The sequence below is a fragment of the Panthera uncia genome (assembly GCF_023721935.1).
Source record: "Panthera uncia isolate 11264 chromosome A3 unlocalized genomic scaffold, Puncia_PCG_1.0 HiC_scaffold_11, whole genome shotgun sequence".
Classification (NCBI taxonomy): domain Eukaryota; kingdom Metazoa; phylum Chordata; class Mammalia; order Carnivora; family Felidae; genus Panthera; species Panthera uncia.
In genome coordinates, this window is record NW_026057578.1 from 14,433,776 (window position 1) to 14,454,050 (window position 20,275).

Below are 20,275 nucleotides of genomic sequence, written 5' to 3' on the forward strand. Positions count from 1 at the left end.
GCAGGAGGGAGTTAGCAGCCGGATCACAAAGGACCTTAAATGCCAAAACAATGCTTCTGAGAGGTGACGGGGCTTGATCAATTATTTGGAGACAGTGTCTAGTCATTAGGGAGATAATGGGCCCTCCGGAGAGGCAGTGATCTCCCCATCCCTGGGGGCGGATATGGGCAGGGGCGGAGATCTAAGAGAGAATCAGACATCAGATGAGGGAGCCAAGGCCTTAGAGGGCCTGAAACCCCCTGAGAGAGTCTATGTCCCTCCAAGAACAGCAGTTGGGGGAAAGGCAGTGGCCACAGCACTTAAGTGCCCCAGCCCTGGCACTGCCTTGGCATGCTTCTTTGGAATGTGACCTTGGCGTTTGACCTCACGCTCGTTGGCCACAGTTTGCCCATCTATAAAATGGGGGTGATGACAGGGTCTGCATCACAGGCAGTGTGAGAGCAGTCGATGCGACAGCATCGATGTTGCTGTTATTGCTGGGGTTACTGTGATCTCTCTGCCTCGGCTTCCAGAAGCCCCTTCCGCCGTCTTGGCCTCTCTCTCCTCTCCCCTCCATCCTAGGAGGAAGCGGCCGCACTGGAGTCTGGGGCTGACGAGGCTCCAGCCTGAAGCCTCCCTAAGGAGCCTGCCATGGTTACCAGCTGCCTGCAAGGAGAGGCCATAAATCCTGCGCCCGGGGTGGCGGGAGGGAGGGACCTACGTGTGGGGCAGGAAGGGGGGCAGCTAAGTGGAATTGAATCTTGTTTAAGGAGGAGGCCCACGCCTCCCCGGGCCTGTAATTTACTGCGAGGTTGACAAGATGAAAGCGGAATTTTCAGTGGCATAATCGCTGGGACCTCGGGGAAGCACGGGAGATGAGCCGCAAGGCAGGTGGCAGCGGCCTGGCTTTAAGCGAGATCTAGGGCGCTGATCCCGCTGTGAACACAGCAGGCGGTGGAGCCGGGGCACCGGGGCTCAGAGCCGGGCCAGGGCCCGGCTGGCTAAGCCAAGGGCTCAGGCTACATCGTGTCTGCTGTCATCTCCAGAGCTGAGGCCCGGCCCCGGGTTTTTCAGCAGATTTTATGTAGCAGAACGGACCGCCCAGGACGGCTGTGACAGCAGCTACTGACTGCCCAAGCCAAAGGGAGCTGTCTCGCTCAAGGTCACGCCCTCTGGAGGGGTGGGCAACCTACTTCCGATGTCTGGCAGATGCACGGATTGGGAGGCTGGCCTCTTTCCTCAACTGGGAGCACCGCAGCTCCAGAGTGCCCGCGGATCGGCTGAGACCCCTTCTGGGACAGCATCCGGGTTCACCTTCTCCTCACCCCTTCCGCGGTGTTCCTCACCACTCTCCCCCCGGGAAACCTCTCCCCTGGAGCCTGTTTCCAGGGAGGCAGGCCTGAGGCTTTCCATCACCGGGAGGCTTGTTTTAAAGCAGCGACTGTGTGTAGTGTTGGGATAGGGTCACAGAGACTTCGTTTCCAGATGGGGAGACCCAGAGAAGGAAGAAACCTACCTAAGAGCTATGGCGTTAGGGGCAGAAGCTGGGGTGCCAGACTCCCAGCCCATGAGTCCAACACCTCCATTTTACAGCTGGGAAGACTGAGGCCCAGAAAGTTGGCGGGGGGGGTGGGGGTGTGACTCAGCATCTGTTAGGTGCAGGGGAGAGGGGGTAACGGAAGCAGTGTCCTAGGGTAAAAGCCCACGAGACCCTTAGCCACGTGGCCTAGAGCACGCGACCTCCTCTAGGTGCCTCTGTTTTTTCATCAGTAACTGGAGAGGCGAAAGCCCATCTCGGGAGGCTGGTGTGGGGGTGGCCTAAGGTATTAGCCATAAGAGCTCATGCTGGTTGGGGGTGTGGGCGGGGGCGGGGGCCTTCACACACATCTCGATGACTCACCGCCAAGATGTGTTGTTCACAGTAGGTGCACGGGGCTTGATCTCCGTTTCGCCGCTTCTGACCACCTGGTCCGGGGCTCCCGGGTCAGCCTCAGAGTCTGCTGGGGAGCTAGCCCAGACCGAGGACGGGCTCAGACTTTCCTCGTCCAGGCCCCGGCTTCCCCACACTTCCTGGCTGTAGCCCCAGAGCAAGTTCCTTCTCCTCTCTGCACCCAGCTTCTTCATCTGTAAAACAAGGTAACTCACATAAAGTACTTAGCACACTGGCCAACAAGCGTGGCTTCTTTATTTTTAGCTCATCAAATATACAAGTCCTGGCACACAGAAAGCACCCTATAAATGTTGCCTCTTGGTATTATGATCATCGTTACTGAATCAGACGCTCTGGGGGCCCAAGGATGTGCATCTTGAACAAGTCCCCCTTGTAACACTGCCAGCACGGCCCTGGCCCTCTGAGGGCTCCTGGAAATCACAGTTTGACCTTTCGTTGTAAAGAAGCCCAGAGAGGGTGAGGACTTGCCCAAGGTCACCCAGCGTGGGGGGATCAAAGCCAAGCTCCAACCTAGTCCACTTGCCTTCCAGTCTAGAGAGCTTTCCCCTGTGCTGCAAAGGGACAGATTCCTTAATGTCATCTGTTCGGGTTGCAATAAAAATTAACTACCCTGAATATGTCATCATCAGAGCAGCTCCAAGACAGAGAAGGGACTAAGGGAGACAAATGAAATGTGTCAGATACGCTCTTGGGGTGTGGAAGCGGGCTTTGTGGTGACTTTTTGGAAGGCTCCCCCACAGTCGGCTGGTCTCCTCTGCTGGTGGGGAGGTGAGATTCACCGCTAGACACGGGATGGGTGCTGCCTGAGACTTGAAGTGAGCAGAGCTGAGGGTGGGGCTTGGCCCTTGTCCGGCCCGGGTTCTTCCCCACCGCCACCCCCCCCCCCATCCTTTGTGCCTCCTACTGATGGCGGTGGGGCCCCTTGGGACTATCTCAGTTCTTTTTTTTTTAATGTTTATTTATTTTTTAGAGAGGGACAGAGTATGAGCAGGGGAGGGGCAGAGAGAGAGGGAGACACAATCTGAAGCAGGCTCCAGGCTCTGAGCTGTCAGCACAGAGCCCGACGCGGGGCTCGAACTCATGACCCATGAGATTATGACCTGAGCTGAAGTTGGCCGCCTAACCGTCTGAGCCACCCAGGCGCCCGGGGACCACCTCAATTCTCAGCCTGGACAGAGCATCGTGTTTTACCATCTGGGTGGGAGCAAGATGGGAGTCCTCCTCTCCCAAGGTTGCCAGTATAGCAGCTGGAAACACAAGGGCAGGGGCCCTGCTGTGGACCCCAGTCGCTGCCCCCGGGGATCCCCTGCAACCAATAAGCTGTCATAGGCTCAGGTCTGGGGGACCCTCCCTCTGGCTGGAGCCCATAGTCCAGGAACTGGGTGGGGGCATGGAGACACCCAGAGGGGGCACCGGGTGGGATGCCATCCCCTGCTGGGATGAGGTGTGTGTGATGTGAGCAGGTACGGCAGACAGACCATCAAGGAGGTGGAACAGGGGAGAAGGAGGTGGAAGGGGAGGAAGCTACTGCCTGGAGGAAGAGCAGGAGAAAAGGGGAAAGAAGGGAAAGAGGAGCGTGGCCAGAGCGGAGACGGAAATCGTGGTACATCCACGCGGGGGAGTACTACACGGCAGTGAAAAGGCACGCGCACAAGCACAAAGACAAATCTCAAAAACGAAGCGCCGAGAGAAAGGAGCAAAATGCAAAAAAAAAAAAAAGGAGTATGATTCCATCCACATGAAGCTCAGACACAGGCAGAACTAAAATGAGATTTTGAGAGTGCGTAATCGGGTGATGGGCTATAAAGAGAGGCAAGGAGCTGGTTGTCGTAAAAGCCAGGATGGAGGGAAGCCGTGGGCTCCTGTCACAGCAGGGGGCTTCTAAAGAGGGGGCCACTTTCAGTGTTTGGATCGACGGGTGGATCCACGACGGGCGGTTCATTTTCCACGACTGACCACCGTGCTGAGCACTTCAACATGCGTCACTTTGCGTAATTACTCGTTCAACTCCGCATCTACGGGCATCTACGGCCTGCGCACTTTTTGGGTAGCAATGTTGAGTTTCACGATTCTGACGGCGCACGAAAAGCTGAGAAAGAGGAGGAGGGAGAGGGGAGGAGAGGATGGACGAGGCGGCTCCAGCGTGAGAGGGAGAAGGGGTTCCTGGGGCCATGCTTGGCTGGTACCACAGCGTGCCCTGTCCCCCATCCGGCCGCGTTTGTAAAATGGAATAAATATTGACACGGCCAGGATGCTATTCAATTTGTCCTGATCACTGGGCTGCGGTGAGTTCTGACAGGGCGCGGTGTAAACCAGCAGCTCGGGATGTAATTTCTACTGTCAACATGATGTACAGCGGACTTTGCCTGCGGCACCAGCAGGCGGGCAGGGTGGGGGCGGGGCAGACAGGCAGGTGCAGGCCGGGGGCATCTGGGGCGGAAGGTTCTGAGCAGCCACCCCCGCCCCGGGCAGGCGAGCAGGGGCAGCCAAGGGCTATGCGTGTGCGGGTGCATGCGTACACGTGCGTGTTCACAAGTTGCATGGGAGGCCAGGCCTTGAGAAGAGGCCCAGGCGTGGGGTGAGCAGGGTCAGGAGGCACTGGGGGGAAGGGACATGGTTCATGCTCAGAGCCAATCGCAGGCCTGTCCTTCCCTGCAGTCGCCGAATGCCCCCTGTGCCCATCCTCCTCTCCCTCCCCTACCACAGCCCGTTTGAATTCCAGATCCACCTTCCACGAGCTGTGTGACCTCGGACAAGTCCCTCAACCTCTCTGAGCCGCTGTCCCTTCCTCTGTAATGGAAATTTTAAAGGCAGCTGCTGCGACAATGCAATCAGACCACTGACATAAAGTGCTCTGCAGAGAACTAAGCGTTACCCCTCATTATTAGCTAATTGGATGGCCCCGTGCCTGGCACACAGCAAAAGCTCTATGAATGTTGTCTGTCATTATCCTCACTGACTCAGAATCAGCTCAGTATGTGCAACCCACCTGCCCGTCTCCCTTCTCCATCCCTTAGATCCACCAAGGCTGTCCCCCAAAGGAGCCGGGTTTGGGACAAAGCCCAGGGGGTCCCACTGCCCCGGCATTCTTTCCAGAGAGAAGTGAGATTGCGAAGGGGTGATGATAACTCACCTGGGTTTCTTGGGAACCGTAAGTAAGGTGAGGCAGAAAGTGCTAGAACAGTGCCTGGCTCTTAGGAGGTGATCAACAGCCATCCGCTGAAACACAACCAAATCATGGGTCGCTCTTGATCTAGCCCCCCTCCCCTGCCCCACCCCGTTGGCCTCGTCTGATCCGTCACCAAGTCTGGCCCATTTGCTTCCTAAATATTTCATATCTGTCACCTTATCTCCACCCCAGGATGGCCTCCCTGGTCTGAGGGAGGTCTCCGGCCACACTGCCACCCCCGTCTCACTGGTCCCCTGCTTCCTGTCCTGTGCTCAATGCCTTCTCGTTGCTCTGGAGCCAGAAACTGAACTCCTTAAATTCCATGGGCAGCTGCCTCGCCGTCCACACTGCACTCTGGCCCCTGAGCTCCCAGGCCCTCAAATGTGGCTTTGCTCGTTCTGTTACCTGCAGTGAGGTCATCTGTGCTTTCTTTACGCATCAGGTCAAAACCCCTGTCTCAGCGGGACTGCCCCTCCCCGGCCCCACCCGGTCCTAATGAGATCGTATACCCTGTGAAATACGGTGGGGGGAGGGAGGGCTGTACTTTCTGGTTGTGGAGAATTGTGCGCTTACCTGAGAATATTGGCTTAATAAATATGTCCCCTTACACACACACACACACACATGTGCACACACACACACACTCCCCGGAAGGGCATGGCCATGAGACCCTGATTCACCCAATGCTACATCCTTAGCCTCCAACACCATGCCCGGTATGTAGTAGGTGCTCAACAAATATCTGATGACTCAGAAAACGGAATAAGCAGAGGGAGGTGTGCCACAGAAGGGCAGTCTGGTGGCGTGGCAGTAAACAGGCACCCCCGTCACCTGCCCTTCTGTCCAGCCAGCCATCCACACGCTCTTGTGCCCACTCCCTCACACATTAAGTAGTGGCCACTCTGAGCGGGGCACAGAGGTATGAATCGGAGGGCGCAGAGCGGCAACGGGGGCGCCTGCAGCCAGCAGGCCAGGTGCTGAGGCCAGTCAAGGGCGAATTTGGCTCTGAGCCATGGCTCAGATAAGTGAGCTCACGGGGGGGGGGGGGGGGGGGGGGGGGGGGGGGAGGAGACAGAGAGACTGTGCGGAGGGGAGGAACCGGGTCAGGGTTGGACGTGGGGCAACAAGGGAGAGAGAGCATCCTGGCAGAGGGAACAGCAGAAGCAAAGGCCCTGAGGCACGACAGTAGGAAAGGGCGGGCAGTGCCCTCCGCACCTGCACGTGTCAGATACGGCGACGACAATGCAGAGGGGGCAGGTCCAGATCTCACGGGGCCTTGAGCCGCCGCGTGTGTGGTAGCTAACAGACAGGCCCTGAACCTAACAGCCTAGGGTCCAAACCCCAGCCCCACATCGTGCCACACGACCTCATCACGCCTCGGTTTCCTCATCTGGAAAATGAGCGCAAATAGGAGTGCTCACCTCCAAGGATCGTGTGCAAAGCCCCTGAGCGTGAAAGTCCCTTTGTTACTCTGAATGGTAACTAACTAGCTTTACCTTGAAGGTGAAAGAGAGCCAGGGAAGGTTTGGCCCGGGAGAAACTTTCAGACGGAGCTGGGCTTCGTGAGGGCAAATCTACGTTCAGCGTGGCCGGGGGGACAAGACTGGGGGCCCCTGGAGCAGCCTTTGCAGATGGGGTGACCGCGTGAATGGGGTGCGTATGGCCCCCGCTCCACTCGTCCCCTCTCCCCTGGCCCCCTACCTTTGCCTCCCTAGCTAATGGTCCGGCTACCAAGCCCAGAAGCTCTGGCACACCCTGACTCAACCCCCAAACACACTCAAAGATGTGAACCCCCACCCCACCCCAGCAGGACACTGCTGAGCTTGGCATCACACCCACGGCCCCAGAAATAGCCCGTGGGCTCAGCCCACAGGAGCAGACACCCATGCGGCCCCTCGCGCCACACTTGCTGAGCGCCCACACGTGCCGGGAGTCGCCCCTGGGGCCGGGTGCTGAGCACACATGGGCCCCCAGCACACAGGTGCCCCGAGGCACGCAAGGCAATAACTAGTCTGTTCTGTTGGCGACTTCGCGGGGCCCTCCACCCGGGAGCCGCGGGAAGCAAGAGCGGCGAGCAGAGACGGGGTGGCCCTTCCAACAGCTCTTGCCTTACGCTAGGATCCCTTCTGGCCGGAAGGGAGAGCACTGAGCTGGTAGAAATAATTTTCCTTCTCCCCAGGGAGAAGACAGCAGCCAAGCACAGAGAGTGCAGACAGGAGCCAGGCTGCCAGGCACATCTCCCGCTGGCAAACCTGGGAGCCAGGTGGGCAGGGAGAGAGGACGCATCCATGCCAAGCCAGGGGGCGGGGCAAGGGGAGTAAACAAATGCGCGAACAAATGAATGAGCTGCCTCTCCCTGCGTGGCCCTCGTCTCGGGCACCAGCCTTGCGCCCGTGCAGGAGGAACCCCCTTACCCTGCACACGCCTTCCCTCTTCCTGCAGCGAGGTGTGCCCGTGGGCCCCAGAGCAGTTGTTAAATAAACGCATGAGTGACTAAACGAATGAGCAGAAAAATACCTCTGAGCCCCTTTCACCTGGTCAGGATACTATGTACAAATTAGGGGTCCAGGAGTAGTCAAGTTAGCAGGAATGGTGACCATAGTCCCTATTATCTCATCAGCTAACATTGACTGCCAAAGGCCGTAGACGCCCTCATGGGGTCATCCCACCGGCCCGAGGAGATGAGCACTATTAGCCCCTTTTCTCAGATGAGAAAACCGAGGCTCAGAGAAACGGGGCAAACTGCCAAGGTGAGCATACGGTAATGGAGCTAGGACTCAAACCCTGGTCTGACTTTGGACCCCATTCTCTTAGGCCCCCTGAGCGCTAAATTCTGCCCCAGAGAGAGGGGCTAAGAAGATGATCAGGAACCGTGGGGAGGAGGCAGAGGTCAGGAGGTCCCGGCTGCACCGTGACGTCTCCCCTGCTTTGTCCCGCCTGGGGGGGTCACGGTGCCCAGCCCCTCTTCCTGGTCTTGGCACAGAGACAGGCTGGGAAACAAACGCGGGATGGGTAGGATGAGAAGCCCTTCCTCTGTCCCCAGGGAGACAGCCAGATGACAAAGGAGGGCCTGGAGCCACGGAGCTGGCAGTCGGACAGCCTTGGCAACAATGACACCAAGGCACGGAGAAATCAAGAGAGGACACGCTGGCCACCCAGCCTAGACTCTGGAAGGACACAGTGTGGGCAGTGGCAGTGATGCCTGGAGCATAGACAAGGCCACAGCAAATCAGCAAGCCTGCCAGCCCCTCAGTGAGAGGGAAAGAATGTTGCCCAAGCAGCTCCCACAATCTGTCCGAGGCGACATTCTCGGGAGTCCTTCCCAGCACCCAGCTCTGTGCTTGGCTCCGGCAGGCGTGTGCGGGAAGGGGCAGGGAGGGACAGAAGAAGGAATGGCCGTGCCTTCTGTCCTCCAGAAGCTTGCCATCACAGCTGACACCGAACCCCAGAGAAGATTCGGGCAGACAGGTCTGAGGGAGTTCGGAGGAGAGGGAATGAGAGTCTGGAGGAAGTAGGGGCTGGAAGTAGGGCACTGGATCCTCAAGGCCCACAGTGGGAAAGGTCAGTGGCTCAACAACATTATCAAAGCCACGGACTGTACCCTCTTTCTTACTTAGCCCCTTTAGCCTCTTGCGGAGGGGGGTGCAGGGTGGGGGGGGGGGGTCTTCCCTCATTGTCCCAAAATGGCTGCTGTAGCTCCAGCCATCACCTCTTCACGCACACAGAAAATGAAAAGTTTCTCCTCAAGGCATCTCTTTTTATTTTTATTTATTTTTTTTTTTTAAATTTTTTTTTTTTCAACGTTTTTTATTTTTGGGACAGAGAGAGACAGAGCATGAACGGGGGAGGGGCAGAGAGAGAGGGAGACACAGAATCGGAAACAGGCTCCAGGCTCCGAGCCATCAGCCCAGAGCCTGACGCGGGGCTCGAACTCACGGACCGCGAGATCGTGACCTGGCTGAAGTCGGACGCTTAACCGACTGCGCCACCCAGGCGCCCCAAGGCATCTCTTTTTAAAGAGCAGCAAACAATTCCCAGAAGCTCTCTAGCAGTTATCCCTTCAGATCTCATTGGCCAGAATTGTGTCACGTGATACTTTCTAAACCAATCACTGGTGGGGAGAGGAGAAAGGTTCTCACCCTTTTAGATGAACCACTATTCATAGGGGAGGGGGTGAGCATATGGCCAAGCTCAATATTCTGTGAATATTGAGACAGAATCGCAGCAAGACAGGACTGGGAAAGGGACTGGCTATTAGCAGCTGGCCAAGGCTGTATTTCCCATCTGTCTCTTTAAAACATTTTGTTTTAATGTTTATTTTTGAGACAGACAGAGAACGTGAGCGGGGAAGGTCAGAGAGAGAGGGAGACACAGAATCTGAAGCAGGTTCCAGGCTCCGAGCTGTCAGCCCAGAGCCCGACGTGGGGCTCGAACTCACAGACCGTGAGATCATGACCTGAGCTGAAGTCGGAGGCTCAACCGACTGAGCCACCCAGACGTCCCCACCATCTGTCTCTTTTACATACCATAAAACCCAGCAGACTGCTGAGGTAGGGGTGGGAGCTGGGGGAGCAGGCGAAAGTGACCTTAAAAAATCCCTAGAGGGGCTGTCACCCACCCCCACCTATGTCTCTGCCTCCCCGCCTCCCAGTCTCTCTTGAACCCACTCCATTCAAGCCTGCACACCCACCGCACCGCCAAACTCGCTTTCATCGAGGCCACCGCTGACCTCCGTGTGGCCAAGACCGACGGTCAACTCAATGAAGTCCACAGCGGACTTGGCCTGGCGGTAGGATGACCATATAGTTCATCATCTAAACTGGGAGTAAAAGGGGGCGGGACACTATAACAGGTTTGCCGGGACACCGGATGTAAAGCAGGACTGTCACGGGCAAAGCTGGACAGACGGTCGCTCGCCTGAGAGAGCAGTCCGCACGGTTGATGACCCCTTCCTCCATACAGCACTGTCCCCAGTGGGCTTCCAGGACCCTCCCCTCCCCTGGGCTCCCCTCCCCCGCCCTCCTCTCTCCTCCTGTTCAGTCTCCTTCGTTCCGCCCTCTCCGTCTCCCAGATCTCCGTGGTTGAGGTGCTGGACCTCTTCTCCACCTGTGCTCAGTCCTTCGTGGCCTCACCCAGTCTCGGCTCTAAATACCGTCCAAGTTCCCAAATGCACGCCTGCAGCCAGGACCCCGCTCCTGAGCTCCTGGCAGAAGGTGCCCTGGGCTGTTTGGTGTCACTATTGACGCCTAAGAGGCATTTGAATGTAACACGTCAAGACGGAGTTCCTGATCCCCCCACCTCTGCTCTGCCCGCAGCTGTCCTCAGCTCAGGGAGCCGGAACCCCCCACTCTCGCCACTGAGGCTGCAGGGTGGTCGTGCTTGGTTCCTCTTCCCCTGGCGCCCCATTTCCGACCCACAGCATAGCCTGCCACACAGCTTCCCTTCTCGGCAGCCCCCCGCTGTCCCCGCCTTGGTCCCAGCCACCCTCACTTCCCCTCTGCATCATTGAAACGGCACCCCCAGCCCCTTCCAGCCCCGGCTTCCCTCTGTTTTGCACGCGATAGCTAGCCAGCATGATCTTTTACATTTGTTTTAATGTATTTATTTTTGAGAGAGAGAGAGACAGCATGCGTGCACGTGCAAGCGGGGGAGGGGCAGAGAGAGAGGGGGACAGAGGATCCAAAGCAGGCTCCGTGCTGACGGCAGGGAGCCCGATGTGGGGCCTGAACCCAGGAACCGCGAGATCCGAGCGGGAGTCGGACGCTCGACCGACAGAGCCACCCAGGCCCCCCGCCAGTATGATCTTTTAAAACAGAAATTAGATCACATCATTCTGTTCAAGCCCTCCCAGGGTAGGGGTCCCATCGGACAGTAAAAACCCAAAGAAGACGCAGCAGGCTCTGATGCCCACCTGCGTATTTTCTCTGAGCTCATCTGCTGCTCACACCCCATCACTCCACTTCAGCAACGAGGGGTTCCTTGCTGTTCCTCCCGCACACCAAACACACACTGACCTCAGGGCCTTTGCACTTGCCGTTCCTGCCACCTGCAATGCTTTTCTCCCAGCTATGTGCCCAGCTCCCTCCCTCCCTCCCTCCCTTTGGAGGTCTGTTCAAATGTCACCTTAGCAGTGAGGCCTTCCATGGCCACCTTGTATGAATTCTCATTTATACAGACGCTTGAGAGACAGAAAGAGCAAATCCCCCCACTCTGGCACCTACCCTGCTTTGTTTCCCTCGATAGCATTTACCATGATCTATCATGTTATTTATTGGTTTCTTTATTTATTTGTTTACCGTCTGTCCCCCATGAGACTTGCAAGGGTGAGGACTCTACCCGTTTCTTGTTGTGCCTAGAGCAGCACAGAGTGGAAATTCACGAATATTTCTGGAATGAGTGAATGTGCACCACATACACGCACACACGCTGACGTCCATGATTGCAGGCACAGGCCCACACACACAGGAACCACACACGCGCACACGGACCCCAGAGCACATGGGTTATAGGAGCAGAGGCTGAAGAGTGGAGAGAGCACAGCCGACGTTTACTGAGCCAGCCTGGGGCTTGGCTTTTAATCCCACTTGGGATTAAACAACTGTGCGGCAGGTTGAGACCTGCAGCCTAGAGAAAGCCACCAGCATGCCTAAGATCTCCTGGGAAACGCTGGCAGATGGGAATGCAGGCCCGAGGCTCCACAGTGGCCCCCAGTGAAGGACCGAATGCCAGGACAGGGTCCTGTGGTCACACCCACTCAGGAAACGCAGCTGGAGCAGGAAAGGGAGGAAGGGAGGGAGAGAAGAGGCCAAAGTGGCTGCAGGAGTCCTGGCAGGTGGCTGGGGACCCTGGCCAGGCCAGCGCCTGAGAGAGGCCCAAGTAGGCGGGATGAAGGCCCGGGGAGGAGACACAGGTGGGGGGCTCGGAGGGCCCCCCTCCAACCATAGTGCTGGGTGTGCCCTGCCCAAGGGGGCCCAGCCAGGACGGCAGGTTGGGGCCGAGATGCGGCCACCCTTGTCCTGCCCAGCATGTCCCCCCACCGCCCGGCACAGGGCTGTTATCACTGAGAGGGGTGACTTTTCCTAGTCCTTCAAAGGTGCCCCACGCCAAGGGGAATCCAAGCCTGGGTTCGAGACCGCACTCCTCCACTCTTGAATTCTGCTTTCTCTAAAGTGAAATTTGACCTCTGGCCTTTGCCCCCACCATAGACCTTCCACAGAGCGCTCCTTCTTCCCCAAGAGCCCGAATTCCATGGGTCCAAATCCTTCTTGCACTTGAACTTCAGGTGACACCTCCTCTACCCCACAGCCCACTGTGTTGTGCTTGGCCCTTCTGTGCTGAGGGCCTTCCATCACGAAACCCCCTTATGGCCATAGACCGTTTCGGTCTCCTGTGGTTTTTATTGTATAAAACTCCCCCAAGCCCTTCTCTGCACACACAGAATAAAACGGCTAACTCATCTGCAGCCACCCTCTTGCTCTGCACCAGCCACAGTGGCCTCCTTCCTGTTCCTCAGCTTATTCCAGCCTCTGGACCTTTGCACGTGCTGTTCCCTCTGCGTGGAACCATTTTGTGCCAGGCTTCTTCTCATCCTTCCAGATCAGCCAAATTATCACCTCCTCTGAGAGGCCCTCCCTGATATCACATCTAGGGTAAGACACCCACTCCAGCCCTTCCATCATTCTCTTCCTCCCCTTTTCCTGTTTTGTATTCCTTCGTAACACTTCTCACCCCCAGAAATTATATGGTAGATTTCTTTCCTTTATTACTAGAAGGTCAGCTCCAGGAGGGCCAGGACTATTTCGTTTATTGCTTTGTCTCCAGGGCCCAGCACAGGGGCCGGCATCAGGGAGGTGTGGTAAATAGTTGTTGAAAGAGTAAATGAATAACCAGAAGAAATGCATCTCTCTCCTGATATACAGCTGAGCAACTGATTGTATCTTGCGGTCTTCACAGAGAAACGATTTTGAAAGTATGTCGAATGAATGAATGAATGAATGCTTGCATTTCTGTCTCCCCACTTGTAGTAGATGCTAGTGTTTGATGAACGAATGAATGATCGAATCTTTGAAAAGGTGGTGTAAAGAAAGGAAAGGAAGGAGGGAGAGCGGCGATGGGGTGCCTGCAAACACGGCGGTGGGGGGGGGATCTCCCATTGTTCCCACCTCCTGCGCCTCCGCAGCTGTCCCCAGGGGTGGCCCCAGCGCCCCCCCCAACCCGCCCTCCAGCCGGCCCCTCCCCTCTGCGTCCCTGCAGGGCCCTGATGGGTCCTGGAACTGCCTGATGGAGTCAGGGGAACAGTTCCTGCCGAGCCCGCAGGGAAGTCATAAGCTCCAGGAAATGAAGGCTGCGGAGCGATGCCTCCTCTCCTCACCCATAACTCCAACCTCATTACGACCGGCCCAGGCTGTAACGTGGGGAATCAGAGCCGGCTCCCCAGAGGCCGGAGCACATCTCTGGGATCACAGAGCAGGGCCCCAAGGGGAGGGGGGTGTCTTCAGGCCTCAGCTCTGCCTTCACGCCCAGGCCCTACAGAGCCGGTGAGGAGGGGGTGGGACGGGGTGCTGGGGGTGCTCGCAGCAGGGTCACGGGCCCTCCTGACCTCTGTTAGTTCAGGGTGGGGCCTGCAGGGAAAGAGGGACCAGCATGTCCGGGACTCCTCCCTCCTCTCCTCCCCAGGGGCCGTGAGGCTCTCAAATGCAGCGTCAACCTCCTGCGTCCCCCCTTCCAACAGACTCCCTACCCGGAACCCCTTTCGTAAGGAAATTCTGGTGCCCGTGCCCGGCAAGAGCACTGGGGAATCAAGCATCTGCAAAACGGGTATAAGACACCAACCTTCACAGCTACCGTGACTCACACAAGTCAGTTAAAGGGATGAGAACTGGCCTCTTTGGTGCCGGCTCATAGGGGGTGGTCTACATTTCTTCTGCCCCCCGAGATTCCAGCCACCTGGGTCACCCGCAGGTGGACCTCTGCCCAGCCACACCCCTCATGCTTCCAACCTAACTCCCCCCACCAGCAGGACGCCTCCTAGACTGCCTGCCTCTGCTCCTCTGCCCTTTCTTCCTACCGGCTCAGATGCCCCCTTTTCCAAGAAACAGCCCTAATTCCCTCCCACCCACCTTCCCCTTGCAGACACAGGTGCCCACTCCCTTCCCGGAGCCCCTCTTACAGCCCTGCTCACACTCCACCTGGCATTTAGGTTGTTATTGGGAGGTCTCGTCCCCACGCCTCTAAACTGTGAACTTATTTTTGTCCAGCCCAAACCTGGCCAAGCCGATGCCCCGTGGAATTGAGTTGTTGAACTGAGCTGAACTGGGCTTGGGGAGAGGGGTGGAGATTGAGCCCCTCACCTCCACTCACTCTTGTCGGTGCCTAAAATACCTCCATTAAAGCGGCATTGCTGTCCCCTGTAAACACCCACATTAAGCCATTATTCATCATTATGGCTTGAGTAGGAGTTAGTCCCTCAGATCCTTTTTTGCTGAAAGCAGGATCTGATGGAGGGGTGAGGGAGGGAGAGATGGATTGATCTGGGGACCGCGGTGCTGGTCCAGGGTGGGGGTGGGGGGGAGAAGTGTGTCTCAGACCCTGCAAAAGGAATGTTTTCTGGGGAAATGTGGAGACACCATGGTAAGCTCAGAGGGCTTGTGGCCCTGCCCAAAGTCACTCGACACCTCCAAGCAAGGCCGTTGGGGACTCATGTGCCCCATCTCTGAAAGGGGCTGTGCAGGGACGAGCAGGAGATCCGAGGGTCTTCCTTGGGCTCCTGGTTTGGATGAAGTGACCTCTCACCTGCTGTGAGAAGGCAGGAGTGTGGGTAGCAGGCTGGGTGCTGGATTCTGTGCACCCAGGAGGCCTGGGTCCTGGCAGCCCTTGAAGACCCCTTCTAGGAGGACCTGCTCCCTCTCTGGGGCGGGGGATTTCCAGGGGCTGGGCTGGGCTAGATAGATTGTGAGCCAGCGTCAGGGGGCACAGCTGGTAAGGGCCCTGCTCCGGTGGGCATGGGGGCTCCTGGAGGGAGGACCACGGGGAAGGAGCCGGACCTGGGCCGTGAGAAAGTGGGCGGAGGCTGAGAGAGGACAGGTGTGTGATGCGAGTTGAAAGGAAGGATCCGGGGCGGGGGACGGGGGGGGGGGGTGGGGAAAAGGGGCAGACCAGACCCTGGCCCAACAAGGCCGGGATCACGATGGGTCACAGCAGGTGTCTAATTAGTACCTAAAAGAAGAGCCGTCGACTCAACCGGCCCTGCCACCACAAGGCGCCCCCTCTGACGTTTCTTTTGTTTCTCTCGCAGGCTCGGTCCGGTCGGGACGGCCCCTAGTCCTCCAGGGACCCGCCCGGCCGCAACCAGCACCCCTCCGCGCGGGGACCATGGCGCACGGCTGTCTCGGGAGCCGCGGGGGCGCCGCCTGGTGATCCGGCCGCGGCGGCGCGAGGGGGGCGCGGGCGGGGACCCCGGGGGCCAGTCCATGCCCCGGGAGCGGCCGCGCCCCCTCCCCCTGCAGCCGGGCGCCCCCGCCGCTGGGCGGCGCGCAGGGCCGCGGGCCTGTCCGGGTGCCCCGTCGGGGGCGGCGCCCCGGCGGCCGCGCTGAAGCCACCATGTGACGCGGCGCCGCTCCGTGCTGCCACCGAGCGGCGACGCCCCGGTGCCTCCCGTCCATGCTCCTGGGCCCCGGCCCGGCGCACGCCAAGCATGAGGCCGCGGCCCGACGGTCGGGGGCTCCGGGCGGGAGCCGCGCTGTCGCCCGCGCTGCTGCTGCTGCTGCTGCTGCCGCCGCCGCCGCCGCTGCCGGGACGCCTGTGGGCGGCGGGCACACCCGCGCCGGCGACGCCCGGGGCTCGGCAAGACGGCGCGCCCGGCGCGGGCCGCGTCAAGCGCGGCTGGGTGTGGAACCAGTTCTTCGTGGTGGAGGAGTACACGGGCACCGAGCCCCTGTACGTGGGCAAGGTAAAGTGGGCCCCCGCACCCGCTGCCCCGCGCCTGGACCCCGGAGACACCCACTGGGAGGCGCGAGGGACCCCAGCTCCCCTAACCCCCGTCCCAGTCCCTGGTGCCTCCGCCCAGCCGCGCCCCGCCTGGGGCAGACGACGGGGTCCTGCCCGCCGCTTCCCTCCCCTGCCCCACGCCCTCCTCCGGTCCCTCTCCCCGGTGCGTCTCGGAAGAGTGCTAGTAGGTAAACCCAGGCCCCCCGTCTTGTAGCCCCGTGCATCTAGAATGTAGGAGCAAGTTTGCAGATCTGCTCGTGTCACACACATATTCTCTCCACTCTGCTTAAAATTCAATAGCTTCCCACGCGCTTGGGGTCAAGTCCAAATTTCGTCCCGTTGCCCACAGAGATCTGGCTCCCCCTGCAGCCCCATCTGCCACACTCCTCTGAGTTTCAGTCCCAGGGCTCTCTCCCGCTGGTCCTTACAGTGCCCCGCCCAGTCCTGCCCCCGCCTCTTTGCCTGGGTTATTTCCTCCCCCGTAACAGGTCGGGTCCTGCTGTTTCTGCTGATTACACTATATTGACACTCAGGTCTCCACTCAAATGCCACGTCCCCAAAGAAGCCATCCTGACCACACCAGGCGTGGACAGATCCCCTGTGTGTGGCCATCCCTCCCTGTCATGTGCCCTCCAAGGTCTCCATAGCTTTCCTTCATAGCACTTAATTAGGCATGTGTTTGTTTGATTGTGCAGTTCATGTTTATTTTTCCAATTAGACCCTGTTTGTTTTGCTTACTGTTAAATCCAGCACAGACATTGCTCTCAAACTGTTCATTGAATGAATGAGTGAATGAATGAAGAATGAATGAAAGTGACTTTCTCAAACTCCCTGCCTAAATGCTCATGAATGTGGCTAAAGATCTGTGCCTTCAGAGTGTATGAAGCTGGGAAGGACTTTTGTTCAGCCCTTCCAATCCCTAGCCCCTCATGGGTGTGATGCTGGAGAGGCAGAGGCTAGTAAGATCCAGCCTCTGCCATTTGGAGGCTCCCCAGAGTAGCAGAAATGCTCTGGTTACAGGGTAGCACCTTGCACTGAGCAGACGGTCAACAAACGGTATCTGTTGGCTGGCTTCATGGAGGAGAAAAACACCTGAGCTGGGTTTTGGTGTATGAGTAGGAGTTCATCAGGCTGATGAAGAAGAGGGCATAGCCTCTGCAAAGACTTGGAGGCCTGAAGGAGGCTGGCTTATTCAGAGGCTTGTCAGCAGTTGAGATATGGAGGCAGAAGCTGCTTCTAGGGTACAGTTCTCTGGTTTCTGCTGCGGCCGGTCAGCCTTCCAGGAAGTTTTGGTCAGCAGACACGGGGAAGAGACCAACTCTGGAGTTGCCTGTGTGCTTAACGAGTCTGAGAATTGGGAGACTGACCAACGTGCTCATTTTGGAGGCTCAGGGATCAGGGAGCGGAGGAAAGCCTTGATGTAAATCTCTAGGTTTGTCTTGCAAGAAACCTAGATTTTCTTTGGGTCTAGACACAGTAATCCCTGGTCCTTGGCTACTTTCCCTCCAGACGTGGCCTCAAGGTCACCCAGCCAACGAGTGGCAGAGCCGAGGACTCCTGACTCCCAGCCAGGGCAGTGAGGTGGCGGGGCTGGCAGAATGGAGTCAGGGGGGTGGGGAAGAAGGAACCAGTACCGTCTGGGCCGTAGCTGATGGTGAGGAAAGCTAAGAAGGCAGGCTCGGGGGCCAGACGCACCTGAGTTTCGGGCCTGGTTTTGCCAACCCGTGAACCATATTACTTTGACCGAGTTGCCTCACCCCTCTGAACCTGTGTCTTCATCTGTAAGAGGGCGGCTGCAAGAGCCCGCGTCCTAGCGTTGTTGAAAGGATTAAGGAAGAAAACAGCCTATGCGGTGTTCAACCTGCCACATGTTCGTTGTTGTCTCCTCCTCATTCTCCTCTGAAACACTCTCCCAGACATTCTCCAAACCTCTCCCAGACATCCAGGCCTGGGAGACGGACTTGGGTCCAGGAAAACCCCAGAGAGACGGAGAAGGGCTCGGACACATCCGCCTAAACGTCAGCTTGATGATCTCGGGTACCTGGGCTCTGTTGTCTGCCCGGCCACTGGGGCTCTGAGGCCTCCCCAGCCACCCAGGTCCTGCAAGGATGAAGGAAACCCGCCCCTGGTTCAGCACTTTCACTGCATCCAGCCAGGCGAGCCATTAGCACGCGTGGAACCCTACCTCTGTCTCCAGGAAACACAGTCTGTCGCCTTACTAAGTCCCTTCATTATAAGGCTGGGAAACTGAGGCCCGAGGCAGAGAACATCACACCAAGGTCACCTAGCAACGTGGTGACCAAACCAACCCAAGGGACCCGATATCCCGACACCAGCTGCGGGCCCAGTGCAGTGTAACTGCCCTTGGCTGTGAGCCAAGCACCGTGCCCCGCCCCGGTGTCCTTCTTCTCCTTGAGGCAGCCTCTCCCAACATCCCCACTGCTGTCACGACGACGGTGTTATCCTCCCCTCTGGCACGTTCACCCCGAGCCCCCCTCTCTTATTCCCAGAGCCCACCTCTGTGCGGGGAGGAGAGAGAAGTTTCCACCCCTTTGCAAACATTTGCCCAGAGCACGCTTTCTTCGGAAAAGCAGCATACAGCGTGTGGCTCAAGGGGGCCGCCTGGAGCCAGGCAGCCGGGCTCGGATCTCAGCTCTGCCCCTTACTGTCTCTCTGATCTTGGGCACGTTATTTAACCTCCCTGAACCCTGGGTTCCCTATCTGCTGAGACAGGCTGTTACTATCCCCTCCTCAAAGGGTTGCGGTGAGGGTTCCCCGAGTCATATGTCAAGGACCTAGTATAGCTCGTACCTGCACCTGGCATGTGCTCCGTATTAGCTTTTATTATTAGAGGTCTCGCCTGGTATTCCCACCACCTCCAGCCTCCCAGCTACACAGACGCTACAAACCTCTGCCCCAAACCCCGAAAGCCTTCTTGGCAACCCGATGTCCTGCTTTCTCACCACGAAGCGGTGCGGGAGGGGTGAGGGGGGTGAGCAGGGGGCAGATGGTCTCTGAATATTCCGTATTCAATAGGAATATGAAGAACATGAGCTTGGACTTTTAAAAACCACCTGTCTCCTTTCCAGCCGAGCCCCACCTTCGTGTGGGCGGTCGTATGTGCACACACGCATACACACACACACACACACACACACACACTCATACCACACTCTCTGGCTCTTTGGGAAGCAAGGACTGCTCGTTTCCGTGAATTCACTGCTTCCCGGTCCCCCGCCCCAGGGAGCCGCTGGGAGCATCCGTCCTTGTCGAATTCCAAAGGTAGCTTAGCAACAGCACCATCCGCCGAGTAACCCCCGGGCGCCCAACGGTAACCTATTTTACAAGCGCCTTCTTCATCACTCACCGCCAGACTCCTGTCGGCACCCGGCACCCGCAGGAACCGCCGGGGGCCCCCGTAGCGGGTAGTGGTCGCCACCCAGGCCCCGGGCCCCGCACCGGCGGCTCCCTCCGTGGTCCTGCCCCCTCAGCAGTCCGGCCCACCTCTTCCAGGAACCTTCCCGCAGTACCCACCCTCAAATCAACCTCCCAGATTTCCATACAATCTGGGTACTTTGACTAATCCCTTTTCCGAACTGTAATTTCCCCCGGGGCTTCTGTCAGCTGGATGTGGATTTTGTAGGATTTTTTAATTTTTTTTAAAAAAAAAAGATAGAATTATGGGGTCAGCACTTATGACCAACTCCTGTGGGCGGTGAGATCTATTTTAGATATACAGCAGGATTAAAGTGGGGAGGAGAGCAGATTTAATTAAGTTGCTAATATTTAAAGAAAATTGATGAACTCCTGGTTTACGAGAAGCACAGGCGTGAACAGACCCCCTCATTCTGGGGGGGGGGGGAGGCTTTTTATTTGATTTGCTTTCCGTTTAAATCCTGGACTCGTTTTATTTGCGTAGCTGCGCTGTCCGTTTAATTGTCTTTAATAAGGAAAACGTACCTCTGCTCGCATTTAATTTTGATTTAATTAGGAGGAAGTAATTAATGGCCTCATAAATCCCATTTTTCAGTTCCCCCCGGGATGAGAAGCCATCACTCTTGTGTTTTCCACATTGTTTATGATCAAGGGCTGGGGCTTGAGGAGGGGGAATTTCCTCTGGGCCAGTCCACACTCGAGGAGGAGGCCGTGGAGGAAAGAACCCAGGATGCAGAGTGAGGCCTCAGGGTTGC

The 20,275-nt window shown here is 57.6% G+C and overlaps 1 protein-coding gene across 1 annotated transcript in view; it reads left to right on the top strand.

The window, feature by feature from the left end:
• Positions 1-15,792: 15,792 nt before the first annotated feature.
• CDH22 (cadherin 22) overlaps positions 15,793-20,275 on the top strand; it is a 66,608-nt gene continuing 62,125 nt past the window's right edge. Inside the window, exon 1 of the mRNA XM_049650651.1 lies at positions 15,793-16,047. Coding sequence (XP_049506608.1) covers positions 15,793-16,047 — 255 coding nt within the window. The remainder of the gene's footprint in view (positions 16,048-20,275) is intronic.